At 42.8% G+C, this 14,286-nt stretch overlaps 1 protein-coding gene across 1 annotated transcript in view; it reads left to right on the forward strand.

Annotated features, from left to right (window-relative positions):
* The window catches only part of LOC111864389 (discoidin domain-containing receptor 2), a gene marked incomplete in the record, with an annotated part of 500,235 nt that overhangs the window by 190,039 nt on the left and 295,910 nt on the right, over positions 1-14,286 (forward strand). Inside the window, 1 exon segment of the mRNA XM_033751417.1 lies at positions 12,928-13,674. Within this exon segment, the coding sequence (XP_033607308.1) occupies positions 13,521-13,674 (154 nt within the window).

Here is a 14,286-nt window from a genome sequence, read left to right on the forward strand (position 1 = left end):
AAAGCAACCGGGGCGTGAATCTGACCATTCACTTCCACTTAGTACCGAGGTCAAGAAAATGTGAATCTATACATCCACTCCTTCATACACCTTCATGGCGCGATGCTTAATTAGTTAAGGACAGAGACAACTTTACCATTTTATACTGCTGGTATGTGAGACACCATTTTCTGAACTGTTTAATTAGAAGTTAAAGATATGAAACTGAAGGACATTTGCGGATTTCCGGAACATTTTCCTCATTCTGTTAACGGCATTGAATTAGGAAGCCGTACACAGCCAAATCTTCTAGACTTCTGCGCTGCAGGTCTATGAGAGTAGTTGTCTCATGCAAGACACAGACTCCCGAGTCTTATCTGTGCCTTTAGCGTGCTTATAAACCCCTAGTCCTTGTATTGGGATCCTGGAAACCTATTTCTGTAAGTGTACATCCCTGGCTATGATCGAACACCGCTGGTAGTCGACATGTATATATCGATCTCTCGTGTGATGCGACTAATAAAATTGTCATGCATGTTGTGCTCGTGTCCATATATCTCAGTCCCTTACAACACCTGCAAGCATTCCTTTTTTTTATAAAGGAACAGACATACCCGGACACATTCTCTAAAAAACTGTTGACAATCGGTTGCAGAGATTCGTTGGTGAGGAAAATGGTGTATTCGGCGGGGGGGGGGGGGACAGTCCGCGTTAATACACAGCAGTCCGCAACTCCTGCTGTGGACATAAAATTTCCCAACCCACTTTTCGAGTTGTAAAAAAGAAGTGAATGATTCTATTTGATGGATGGTGTAGATGCTATTTTCGGTATTCAGTGATAGAATATGTGAGTGAGGACGTCTACAGCAGTCAGAATATCCTGGAGCGGAATTCATTTACGTTGTAAGGTTCCATTTCATACAAAATGGCTGTTGAAGTAGGCTGAGATAAATATCCCGAACTTTCAACATGTCTACATCTTTCTCAACGGATATGCTGCGGCTTCCTATTGTTAACAGGCCACAGAAATTTATTTCCGCTCTCTCTCAAAACCATCTACATCCGCAGATGTGTAAAATTTACTATCGCGGTTTGGTACCAGCAGAGATTTTGCAACTATGAACCTACGAGAGAAATAAACCAGAACATACATGTAATTACATATGAAATATCAAATTATCCGCTTGTTTGTGGTTTATTTACGGACACCTTCATTGTCTTAGACTAGCTTCATATGGTAGGATGATCTCTGAATGAACTGCAAAATGATGCGGGAGAAATGTAATGCCGCACTTCAGGCACCTGCACTTGCCTGGAGAGACTGGAGAAAACTACGATAAACCCTCAATAAATACAGAAGGTTTTAATTTTCATTCGGCTAGGGAAAGAGATTTTTCCCTTCGCAGCGAGCAGAGCGGCTTTGGGGCACACACAATGGGTACCGATGGTGCTTTCCCCGGAGAGAACAGCCGGAGCGTGAAGGTGACCATTCATCTCCATCTTGTAGTGAGGTCAATAATGTCCACTCCCAGATATATTTTTCTTCAAGGTGTAGTGCTTAATTGATTAAGGACAGTGACAGCTGAACTATTTTACTTTTGCGGATTTTGATTAGTGATTTGGTTCGGGATATGTCCTGATCTTGAGGCATAATACTGTGACGTATATAACCTTTGCTAGGCAACGGAGCGGCCAACACCACTACAAATTGTTGAGAGAGGTGTTTTCTATGTGGTCCGCGCCTAGATGTTTGCCAGGCAATTTCGTGGTAACACACCTCTACAACAGTGGGAGAAGCGGTGTTTTCTGTGCTGCGTGGTCCGTGCCGCGACTATATAAGAGACATAGTTTGAGGGAAGGAGAACAGCCACGAGAATGGGAACACAACGGCGCACAACAGAGAGTACAAGAATGAGAATTGAGCCAGTTGTCGGTAGGAGATAGCCACGGGGAGTCAGTAGCTGAAGAAGAATTAGAAGTCTGTCTCTAAAGACTCAGTGTGTGAATAGAAGATTTATTCACACTGAGACTGTTTTAGGGCCGCACCATAGCTCAAGCGGTTAGTCGCTGGCTTCCCACCGCGGCGGCCCGGGTTCGATCCCGGGGTCTGGTCAAGTGGGATTTGTGGTGGACAAAGTGGCGCTCGGGCAGGTTTTCTCTGAGTACTTCGGTTTCCCCTGCCAATCTTCATTCCACCAATTGCTCCACAATCACCCTCACCTATCATCTGGGGCTGGTACAATAGGCCAGAAGTGGCCGCAGTACAAGGGACTTAGTCCCACCCCACTAGCAATAAAAAAAAGAGACTGTTTTAATTCTGTTACCAGGTTATGACTAGTGAGAACTGGGAATCCTAGTGCGTGTGTAACCGTGAACTCTAAATTGTGTAAATCAGCTATGGAGCTATATTGCTTGCAAGCATAAACTGATTGTAAAAGGTGTTAAGAGATCCAAACATCCAATCCAGAACCCGTTATTGTTAGTCACGGAGCCATAAACACGTGACAATACGATTTCTTCTAAATGTAAATTATTAAGAATCCGGTGGGCAAGAAGACTGATGGATCTACAATTCTCTCCAGTGTTGCCGTGTTAGAGTGAGACTTGACTTTCGCTTCTGCGGGTACTTCGCTCTGTTTGCTTTGTGCTCTGAAAATTGGAATAAAATGGAACCAAACTTGAATGTCGTTTACGGGTTCAGCCTCCCCCTTCGCATGTAACTTGGGAACTAAATGAAGGAGTATTTGTCTTTGAGGGAGAGTTCAGTTGGACAAGAAACATTTATTGCCGAAGGGACATGCATTTGTGTGAACACAGCAATGTTGATCTGTTTCACAAAATGTATTTCGTTTTAACTATTTTACAAAATGATCGTCGAAATGAAACCGCAGAGCCTCTACTAAGGTATCAGGTAACATTCGTGTTCATTATTTAAGCTCCACATACATTAATGCATCATTTTATGGGAGGGAAGCCTTTGTGGATCGTAATTAGAATTTGAACTGTAATTTTGATTAATTTAAAAGTAAGAATTAGAAATCGGTTGCTGTGATCTGTTATGGTATATGCTGTGGCATATTCGCTCAAAGCAAGAATTGTGGAGTCACAACAGCCCACCGTTACTTGGCAGCGGCCCCTAAACAACAACGTAATGGTGTTTTCTGCCCACGTAACGCTAGAATAAAGAGAGCAGCGCAGGATAGAGAGGAATGGAGGGGCTTGATAAGGGAGGCCAAGGCCCGACATCGGGCTGTTGCGCCATAGAAGACGAAGAAGAAGAACGCTAGAATAAGTCGTACAATCGCTAAGTAACAATTGCACGGCATCAGAAGAACGGTATTCTCTACGCGGGCCATGCCGAGAGTTTATAAGCAGTCGGCATAGCGACTGGCTACGGGCTGGACGACCGACGAGTCGCAGTTCGAGTCCCTGTGAGGTCAAGAATTTTGTTTTCTCCACGTCGTTCAGACCGTCTGTGGGGTCCACCTAACCTCGTATCCAATGGGTAACGGGGGCTCTTTCCCCAGGGGTAAAGCGGCCGGTGCTTGAAGCTGACCACACCTGAAACTAGTGCCGAGGTCAAGAAAATGTGGATCTGTACATCTATTCTTCCATACGCCTTCATGGCATAGTCCTTAATGAATTAAGCACAAGGACAAATTGATCTTACCCTCATGAAGGCGAGTTCGAATAATTCTACCGTAGCTCTGCGAGTCGTAAGAGGCGACAAAAATGGAACCCAATGCCTGGGGGTATAACTTGGTCACCATATTCCTGGAAAATATAAATACGGGGGTCTGGCCCTCTAGGTTGGGTGAACCTCGAATCGGCGACAGGAAAATGTCATCAGTCCCGCGTGACTCGGACCCGAAAATGACTGCTATGGCAAGGGTCAGCAGCAGTTGTAAACGACAGACCCGTCCTCTCGTCAGAGAGAGCGCCCCACATCAACAACCCCGCAACTGTCTGGCAGCAATAGAAATCTGCTCTTGGACCCCAGATGGGTGCTTGACGCCAAGACAGAGTGGCCGACTGATCGTCGGCCGTTACATGACTTTGACTTGAGTCAGTGAGATAACCGCTGAGGTTCAGTCATTGTGAGCTGTAGCTGGGTCCCGGGACCGTTCGGGAACTAAGAGGAAGGGGAACGTCCGCTGTTGGAAGCCGCTACCAAGGAACAGCTAGTGAAGACGTAACAGTGGACACAAGCATTGTGTTATAGCGAACTGTAAAATGTAGTCACGTGCTGTATCAAAGTGTACAACAAGTCCGATTATCAATCCAAAGCCCGTTTCATATAAGCAGTTCAGTGGTAATTTGAAATGTGCACTACTAATTAAATGACAATACACAAGAAGGGATCATGGAAGGTAAATATACAGAACGGGAGAGAAGAAAAGGATGAAACGATGCTATTCCACACCAGTGATTCATTCACAAATTAAATTTATGATCGAAGTTCTGTGGTTTATATGGGATTTGAGGTTCTCACAGCGGTGGTTACGAAGAATTCTGTTTTCTGGGATATGACGTATAGTTCGTTCAAAGCCAACCGACATTTCGGAGGAACATGCCGCCTCTCTCTTTAGCATCTAGTAGTACGCCAAGCAAGAAGTCAGCATGAAGCAGGTAGCAAGCAGAGTGTGTGGTTTAGATTAGGGCTATTTTTCAAATATATCAACTAACAAATTGGTTACTGAATGTTCGAGAAAGAGGACTGTCTAGTTTCAAGTCACCGCCACTAACTTAGAAAACACACATACCTTTTCATATTATGAGACAGTATACACACGTATGTTGGGGCACGCGGTAGCGTAGTTGGTTGAGGCACTGTACTACAAGCCGGAAGGTCGCGGGGTCGTATCTCGATGAGGTGGATTTTTTCAATTTACCCAATCCTTCCAGCCGCACTATGGCCCTGTGGTCGACTCAGCCTCTAACAGAAATAAGTACCAGGAATAATCTTGGAATATTCTTCGGGGTAAAGGGCGGCCGGCACATAAGGCTGACAACCTTACCGCCATCTATGAGCCGATTGTCTAGAAATTGTGGGAACCTCAACATATTATAAGCCTATGGGCCTCCATGGCCTTTGACAGGGATACCTTTACTTTTTTTTGTACGTATGTTAATATTGTCACGTATTCGGGGGTTGTGACTATAGACGGTGTATGGACTGGATATTGGAGTTATTGTCCACTTGTATAAAGCACTCTAAACTACACTTAGAGATCACTGACACATACAGATTATTATTCTCAGTCTATTATAGTCTCAATTAGCCGTTTCTTGGCAACGGCTTTTACAAAGGGATATTCTTAAGGTTCCCACGCTCAGGTCCTCTTGTCAAAGTAGCCCATGCAGAACTCTTGTTAACTGACAACTCACCTAACTGGATACCAAGCTGGCGGCCCAGTCGTCTCACACCAACCTCCTAGCCTTCTCTTCGCAGGCTGACTCCCAACTGACAACTGAACCCCCTCACTCACCAACAGCTACTTCACGTCACTGCACTCAATTGAACTGCTGACAACTCCAACCAACAACTAACTCGATGCTTCAAACTGTCCTACTTATAAAATCTCGGCACGACCCAAAAAAGAAAACAGTTTCCGTTGTTATAGTTCAATAATACCTCGACCGTTGCATGCGTACCCGTTGCCGCTGGAACCCGTTTACCGAACAGTTACCTAGCTATAGCCTTGGTATTGTTGACGTGTTTTCCGACCGTTACTTAGAAAGGGGTGTTTATCTGCCTTTTGCATAGAAACGACCGTACTCGTCCGTTTCGAGGTGTCTACCCAGCAACAGGTCTATACGCCACAATATATTGTGTTCCGCGCATCGAATAAGACTATAGACATGTTATCAAGTATCCAGGATTCACGAGTTTAATTCATCTCAATTGCATAAGGACCTTAGTACGTTTTCTGATTCTGTGTACGACGGGAAGACGGCTGAGACGGAGAATAAACGGTCGAGGGCTTTGTAACCGTTGCTGAGGAACAGAAGAAGAAGAAGAGTAGCCGCGCGACTATCGACAGAACCAAGGAAGGCGCTGTGAAGGACTCGAGGGAAGCATCAGTCACTTCCCTTGCGCTACGGTACATGGCCGAGCCAGGTCATCACAACTGCCCTTAAGTAGGAGATCTATAAGGAATGTATGAACCTTTCTGAGTTTGCGAAAAGCTTAGAACATGAATGTCCAGGAACGGTAAAGTGCTAAGAATAAAAAGAAACTTGCAAAGAACAGCGAAACGCAAAGAACATACACGCGCAAAAATTGTGAAATGCAAAGACTTACACGAGTATGAAGTTGTGAAACGCAAAGAACGTAACCCGCAAAGATTTTTAAAAGAAGAAGAAGAAAAATCTTTGCAGAGATTTTGAAGCGCAAAAAACATGAACGTTCCAAAGACTGTGAAACTAAGGGAGATTTAAACCTTCAATGACTGAAACGCAAAGAACACAAACTCTGTAGAAATTTTGAAATGCAAAGGTCATAATCTCTAGAAACTGCGAGACCCTAAGCCCTTAAACCTGAATAACTGATCTGGCTGAACATAACGAACCTGCCTACAGAAGCATTCCCAAGTCCAATATAGGCCTCATTAGTATTATTATTACATTATAATGAACCCGATGTTTCTATTTCTTATTTTCGTCTTTTAAAATAGTGCAAGAGTGTTTATCGAGATTTGTCGTATATGCAGAATGTCCAGGTCAGTATTCTGGGAGGTCATAGTATCTGTCATTCTAAAGAAAAATGTATATATATTCACACACACACACATAAACCTGTACATTGAAATAGCCCTATCTCCGAAACCGTCCCAAATGGGATACATATATATACATTTTTTTTAGAATGACCGATATTATAACCTCCCAGAATATTTACCTTTCCTCCTGGGACATTCTGTATATAAAGATTTAACACTGAATTTATTTTGGTACTAAGACTTCAGTTGTTACTCCAGAGCGTTAGATGCTAAGAATAATTATTCATTTAACTTACAAATGAAACACGCTTGTAAGGAGATTAATTACAGTAATCATTTATCAGCATGCAAGCCCGTCATGTTATTCCAAGCCATGTTAATACCCTAAAGGAATGAGGTGTCTATTTCCGTCTTCCGGTAAATTTTACCTGTATCTACCCACATCAAAAATTTGTTGTTATTAAACAACGCTGTCAGTATCTAGGCCCTACAGCGTCAGTGACGGAATGATTGGTGAATTTGGATCCTATGGTGGAATGAGAATTGACAGGGGAAACCTAGGTACTAGGAGAAAACCTGTCCCAGTAACTCTTTGTCCACCACATATCCCATATGACCTAACCTGGAATCGAACTCGTGCCTCCGCGGTGCAAATACGGCGCGGAATGAATTTATATAATTAGACTTATTTCCCGAGCATAATTAAAGACATTTTCAGAAAACCCTCCTTTCAGTAGTGACGTTTGCTGTGACTTTTGCGTACTTCACACTGTCCTTTCCATGTGCTTATCTACATTAAATTAAGTTTGTCGCGTATCTTCATACAGCACGTATTCATACATCGTTTGGTTTGGAGATTGGATTTATTGACGACCTGTAACTACAAGCAGTTATAGCTCCACCGCTAATCTCCAGAATTTGCAGTTCACTAGAACACACCATAAGCCTTTTCCGGGCTGCAGTTCCTTCACTGGCCATTCCCTGGTAACGGCTTCTAACACTGGAGATTCTTCAGTGTCCGCGCCCACTTCATTGTTATCCGGCGAACTTCCCACAACTGCCCCAAGCTCAAAGTCGAAGTTACTTTACAACTGGAGGTTTACCGCTAACCAGTTCATCTTTGCGTCAAGCTCCTTGAGACTCACGAATAGAGTTTTTTCTTTTCTACTGAACCTTTGCGGTCATAGTCCTTATTAAACATCCTCTTTGACGAGAACATGGGGTTGTCTCTTATGAATAAGCTTGTCCTTTCGTCAAGTGTAAGTATCGCACATATAGCATGTCACTGAAAATTCTTCCTTGTGCACTATACACAAATCCTCTGTCAGTACAGGCTTTGTAAAGCAGATCAAGTCTGTCTTAATTATCTTATGCTACAACAGCAGTTTAGTCACTTGAACGGTCGTAAACTTATCCACCGCCAAGTTTAATTCTCTTGTATTTTTTGCTCCAAGCTGTAGACTTTGCCGCGTTTATAGCCCCTCAGAACGGACCAGCAGAAGACACCGCTCTTATATTGTTGCTCCAATTATTTCCATGGGAACATGTTTGTTTGCGAAGACGTTACCCAATAACGGCCGCATATACTTGCTTATTAACAATATGTTGCCTAACACCGAGTGTCGTTTCGTTGTCTGTTTCGAGGTCGCTACCCAGCAACGGCTCTACACGCTGAGCAGGCCGTTGAGATCATCCACAAAGTGAATAACAAGTACGGTAATAAGATGAAAATGAAAGGAAATGATCATTAAAGAACTGGGTATGAAGTATTCGCGCTGAGATTGGGACATCGCACGTAAAAGTGACCCAAGTCCATATAGACTAAAGACTATTCCCAAATTACTGTACCACTGCTTTTGCTATCCTGATAGGAGGAAAACGTCACAAGTCACCCTGGACGCCATTTGGCTTTCTATCGCAGTCTCCCTCTGGCATGTCACCCCGCCTCCGAGATTGGTGCAGAGGCAAAAGGTTAGATATCTCTGTACCAGCTGTAAGGACGAAAAGTGCCGGACGTAGAAGGGGATAAGCCTGGAGTGTTGCACAGTTATGAAACACATTCTCACGAGGATGGGGAGTCATTTCGCCACCACAGCCACTAACACTGAAAGTTTGCGGGGTAATTTAGGTTTCTCTCCACCACCAGCGGCCTCCTCTGGTAGACAGTGGTTGCAGAGCTGCCCACCAGAGTGTTCCACTGCGGTTTCAATTAATGGTTGCAGTAGTAATATGTTCTGGCCTCAGTGCTAGTCCAGGCCGAGTATGCACTGTACAGTCTGATGCCTTCCAACTCGACATAATGATAAGAGAAATTCTTGAATCTGTGTTAACGTTAGGAATGCCAGATTTAATTCCCGTAGAGCGTGGCCGCCATTTTAGGTTGCTGGTGCTGTCCTTTCTTTGGTTAATATCATGCAACATTCTTCAGGAGTTTCCTCTGCATTTCCCTTGACTGTGTGGTTCAAATGGGCACGCGGTAGCGTGGTTGGTTGAGGCACTATGCCACAAGCTGGAAGGTCGTGGGTTCGAGTTCCGATAAGGTGGACTCTTTTAGCCGGTCACGATAGCGGAACGGTCTGAGGCATGTACTGTCCTCGCTCGCTCGGAAGCCGGAATCGTGGGTTCGAATCCCACACAAGGCATGGATGTTTGGTGTGTTTATGTGTTTATTCTGTGTTTGCGTTGTCCTATGTTTAAGTAGCGGCCTTGCGACGAGCTGATCACCCGTCCAAGGACTCCTACCGTCTGTAAAATGACCATGAAACTGAAAATCAGAGGCGAAGGCCCAATGTGGCTGTAAATCCAGTGAAAACCGAAATGTGGTTCAAATGAAATGCTAACAGATGTCACATGTTGTCTAATATAGCAGTTTGAGGCTCGAAATACTTGTAAAATCGGAATTTTCGACACTTGGCATTTGTTGAATTAAAGAGAAAAGCATGAGTACTCTATGGCCTAAGTCGCATTCATTTCCTACCCGAATTTTCGTCAGGGATGTTGTGAAGATGGTAATGAAACTTCGGGTTTCATAAAATGTTGAGAAATTCTAGGGTAGCTGAGCGACTGTCGGCTTCTTAAGAAGGAACTGGTTAATCTGAATTTTCGTCTCTCCTACTCCGAGAAGAGTACAGTTATATGGAAAGTTCTCAACAGAAGATTGTCGTTAAAATTCCGAGGTTAAGAATGAGTGGGTCTATGCCACCACGCCCCCATTTGTCGTCATACCGCTGTTAATTAGGACAGTGACGATACGGTTATCACGTACTTACAGTTTACAGTACTTGCCACGTGTTGCACCACCAGACAGGACTTCATTCATGTATCGACTTTAAATGTAGAAATTATTATTCACTGCGAAGACAAGACTCTAATCATTTTTAACCTACTTTCGTAAAGTAGGCTTGAGCGATGTTTTTCCCTCCGTATTAAGTTCTGAATGCCTGATCCAATCTGCATGAAACTTGGTATGCATATCATGGGCACCTGAGCCAATTTTAACGGTGTACTTCAGTCTGTGTGTCTGTATGTGTTGCTAGGCAACGGCTCGGTAGAACCTTATCGCTGTGACGAATAAACACTTAACAGTTTATGAATTGTTGGACCAATCGTTTTCTATGCTATCCTTATCGTATTAAAAGAGAGTCTGTGGGTCTGATTCTGTATCCTCCTACCGTTGCTAAGCAACGGCTCGGTTGCGTGTCGTGTCAAAATAGACAGTTGGTTCTTCCTAGAACTTCTTGTTTAGTTATTTAACGACGCTGTCAGCATCGAGACTATGTAATGTCGGATGGTAGGATGATTGATTAATTGGAAGGAAAGGGGGAGGAAACGATCTTGGAGTAGTCGAAGTACTATCCCGACATTTTCTGAAGTTATTAAATAAAACCATGACAAGAACTTAATCGTAATAGCCGGTGTCCCGGCCGAGAACCGAACCAAGCACCTCCGAATGCAAGTGACGAGCTTTGCCTCTGAACAGCCATGTTGGGTAACATAAATAAAACCAAATAAATTCGGAATCAGTTTGTACGTGAGTGCGAACAGTACCGGCAGAATTAATCCTCGTGCCTTGAGAATACACGAGAACAAGAGTAAAGTTATTAATAACGGTATTAGTTATGCTGTTGTAAGCACTTGAAATATACAGACGTTTATTTTAAACCTTTGTGTATGTAGTTTATTAAAGGGGGAGACATTCGAGTTCCTGTCTGTTTCGCTGGCTGACGTTTTGGAATTATTCCAGAGTGTAAATATGTTAAGAGTACAGCTTGAACTCCCAACACTTGTGAATTACATGACTGTGTATTGTATCTGGATACTGTACCATATAATGGCTGACTCTAATAGCAACATAATTTACTAAAGGAATGTGGGTCCATTTTCTTTTATTAAATAAAATGGTTTCTAAAGCTATACGTTTAGAACACGTTTTGTCGTTTAATAGGCCCAGCGCTATGACGTAATAACTAGTATCTCACTCTAGAAAATGATCCTGTAAATTGGAAAAAATACTTTTGGAAAGCCACAAGTTCTCAATCTTGACTTTTAATCGCATCTTTCATGGAAATTTAATCTGTTAATCGTGGTGTGAAGAGGATGTTGAGGGACAGCTAAACGTCATCTTCAGACAGTCTGCTCACTTGGTACACAAGTCTTTTCTTTTTAACATTTCCCTGCAAAGTAACATGTGTAACGAAGTGAAATCTAGAGGAAGTAGCCTGACATTGCACTCGCCATGAAAGTGATATATTAAATTGCATAATACTGGCTAATATTCATTAGCTCTGTAATAGAATTGATCTCTGAAGCCTTCTGTATACAACTCAGAACTTGTGTGAAATTAGTTTATGCAGTTATTCCTAATATGAAACTGGGTCTCTGACATTAAGGGAGGAACATAGACTGAGGGTGTTTGAGAACAGGGTGTTGAGGAGAATATTCGGACCGAAGAGAGATGAAGTGACAGGAGGTTGGAGAAAACTGCATAATGAGGAGCTCCATAACTTGTACTCTTCTCCAAGTATAATTAAAATGATCAAGTCAAGGAGGATGAGGTTGGCAGGGCATGTGGCACGAATGGGGGAGACGAGAAATGCGTATAGGATGTTGGTGGGAAAGCCAGAAGGAAAGAGAACACTGGAAAGACTAAGGTGTAAGTGGGTGGACAATATTAAAATAGATCTTATAGAGATAGGATGGGATGGCATTGATTGGATTGATCTAGCTGAGGATAGGGACCAGTGGAGGGCTCTTGTGTATACGGTAATGAACCTTCGGGTTCCATAAAATGCTCAGAAATTATTGAGTAGCTGCAGAATTGGCGGCTTCTCCAGAAGGGATCAGCTCCATGAGTAAGTAAGTAAGTTATTCCTGATATAACCGTTAAATTTAAATTAAAGAACTTCATTCCATAATTGTCTAGAGAAGCTTGCTAAATGACATTTCCATTTCGTATCTGAAATAAAAAAAGGGTTTCAATTATTTTTGCGCAAAACTTTGAATTTGTTTGACATGTAGAGCAAATACTATATACACGTATGATATGTATTCATTGTGGGACTCTTGTGTTTACGGTAATAAACGAAAAGTAATTTTTTCTGGGATTTGGAGCCGTGTACTCTGGTAGAAGTTTACCAACGTCTCGGAGAAACATACTGACTCCGCCCTTAAGATCAAGGAGGAAGCTTATTAAGTCCTTGGCTTGTTCTTCCGTCCAGAACATGAATGCAGAATCAGTCCTGCAGATCTGTAACAAACTTCTGCCATACCACATTGCCTTATACCGCAGAACTCAGTGTATCTCACTATTTCAATCAGGTAGTTGTTAGTCAAGATTTTCGAGTGTGCTTAGCTCACAAGTCGTTTTATTTTATTACAGAAGCAGTTGGCCATTTCGTACAAGCGGTATCAGCAACATGTTCAAGGGTGCTGGAGATCAAAGTAACGGGACAGGCTTGATGTCGTGATCACCAGCTACACCACGGCGCAGTGGAGACACACAGTAGACATGTTACTTCATGAAGAACAGTTTCATCACAGCCTTTCCAACCGGCAGTTCACACCTCAATACCGTACCCAGCTTCCAGGACGTGTTCACGAGGACTCCTTCGACTTCTTCCACTTCAGTCTCCTTCAGTGTAGAACCAACTTTACGTGATGGTTCTTGACCATACCATCCCCACTTATAAATTACATTCCTGTGTTTCCAAGTGTCTCCAAGAGGCATCAAACTCTGCTTTACGCAGTTAATTTAGTTCAGTCGGAGGATGGAAAGACATTTTGATATGCTCTCTATGCGGCTTCGCGAACCATGTTGCTTATGTTCGAGAGCTTTTAACAGAACATTTCACTAACTAGAACATGTTTGGAAGCCGCTGCTAACTTTGAAGTTGTATAACGAATTAATATAATTTCACTTTGGCGAATGTCGCTTTGAACAATGAGGTTACCGTGTTTCATTTGTTCGCTGTTAGGAAACTCAGTGTTTGGCAACTGAATATGGAAGATTTTGTGCAGTGATTTGATGATTTATGGTGAAGTTTATTATACAGTAACGTTAATGACAATAGTATAATCATACAACGATCAATTCCTTTCTGAAATCTACTGAGCTGTACGAGCCGCGATAGCAAAGAAGTCGATTCGTAACATTTCCGGTCCCTCTTTTATCACGTGCGTTACAACAGACCTGCGTGCAGAACGTAATTAGTGCGTGAATCTGGCAGAATTCACATTCATTTCTGCGTTGTTTTCGTGTAGTAAGTGTGTGTATGCGTATGTGGAAAGTGCGTGAGCTGCCATGAAGCCTGCTGCGTGATAATGACGGTGGTTGCCATGCCTACCAACATAGCAACAACAACTACCGCGATCACCGCCTCTGTTACTACAACATGGACTCTGTTTATGGTCACCTTGTACTACTTTGTCACCATCTTACTTCTCCTCGATGTGAGATGTCACGCCCTTGAATTGGGTAAGTTTTTATGCTTAGATCTTGAATAATTTTGTACGAACGTCTTGTTCTGTATATACAGCACATATAATGCGCTGTAAGGTAGCGTGTTAAAGTTCTTGTCTGACACAATAATTTGCCGAACGCAGTTTCTTTGATCATGACTTTTGAAATAATTTACTTGAAAATGGTCATGTGTGATGTGCAAATGGTGACAAGCTAAAGTAAGACACTTTCCTGCCCGAATAATTTGCCTCCTTTTGTTCTTTTGACGAAAATTTTTAAATAATTTCGGTTGAAAATTGTTATTAATATTAATGAGCTCGGGGATGATAAAATAAATTAATGTTCATACTGAATAATATACTATCTGTAGTACTTTTCACGACAATATTTAAATTATTTACTTCAATATAATTATTTCTTTCACTGGCTCTACGGCCCCCTTGGGCCCTGGCCTCTGATTTTCAGTTTCATGATTATTTTATAGACGGTAGGACTCCTTGGACGGATGTTCAGCTCGCCGCAATGCCTCTATCTAAGCACAGGACAACACAAACACAGAATAAACACGTACACACGCCAAACATCCATGCCTTGTGTGGGGTTCGAACCCACGATCCCGGCTTCCGA

Source organism: Cryptotermes secundus, unplaced genomic scaffold (assembly GCF_002891405.2).
Source record: "Cryptotermes secundus unplaced genomic scaffold, Csec_1.0 scaffold399, whole genome shotgun sequence".
NCBI classification, from domain to species: Eukaryota; Metazoa; Arthropoda; class Insecta; order Blattodea; family Kalotermitidae; genus Cryptotermes; species Cryptotermes secundus.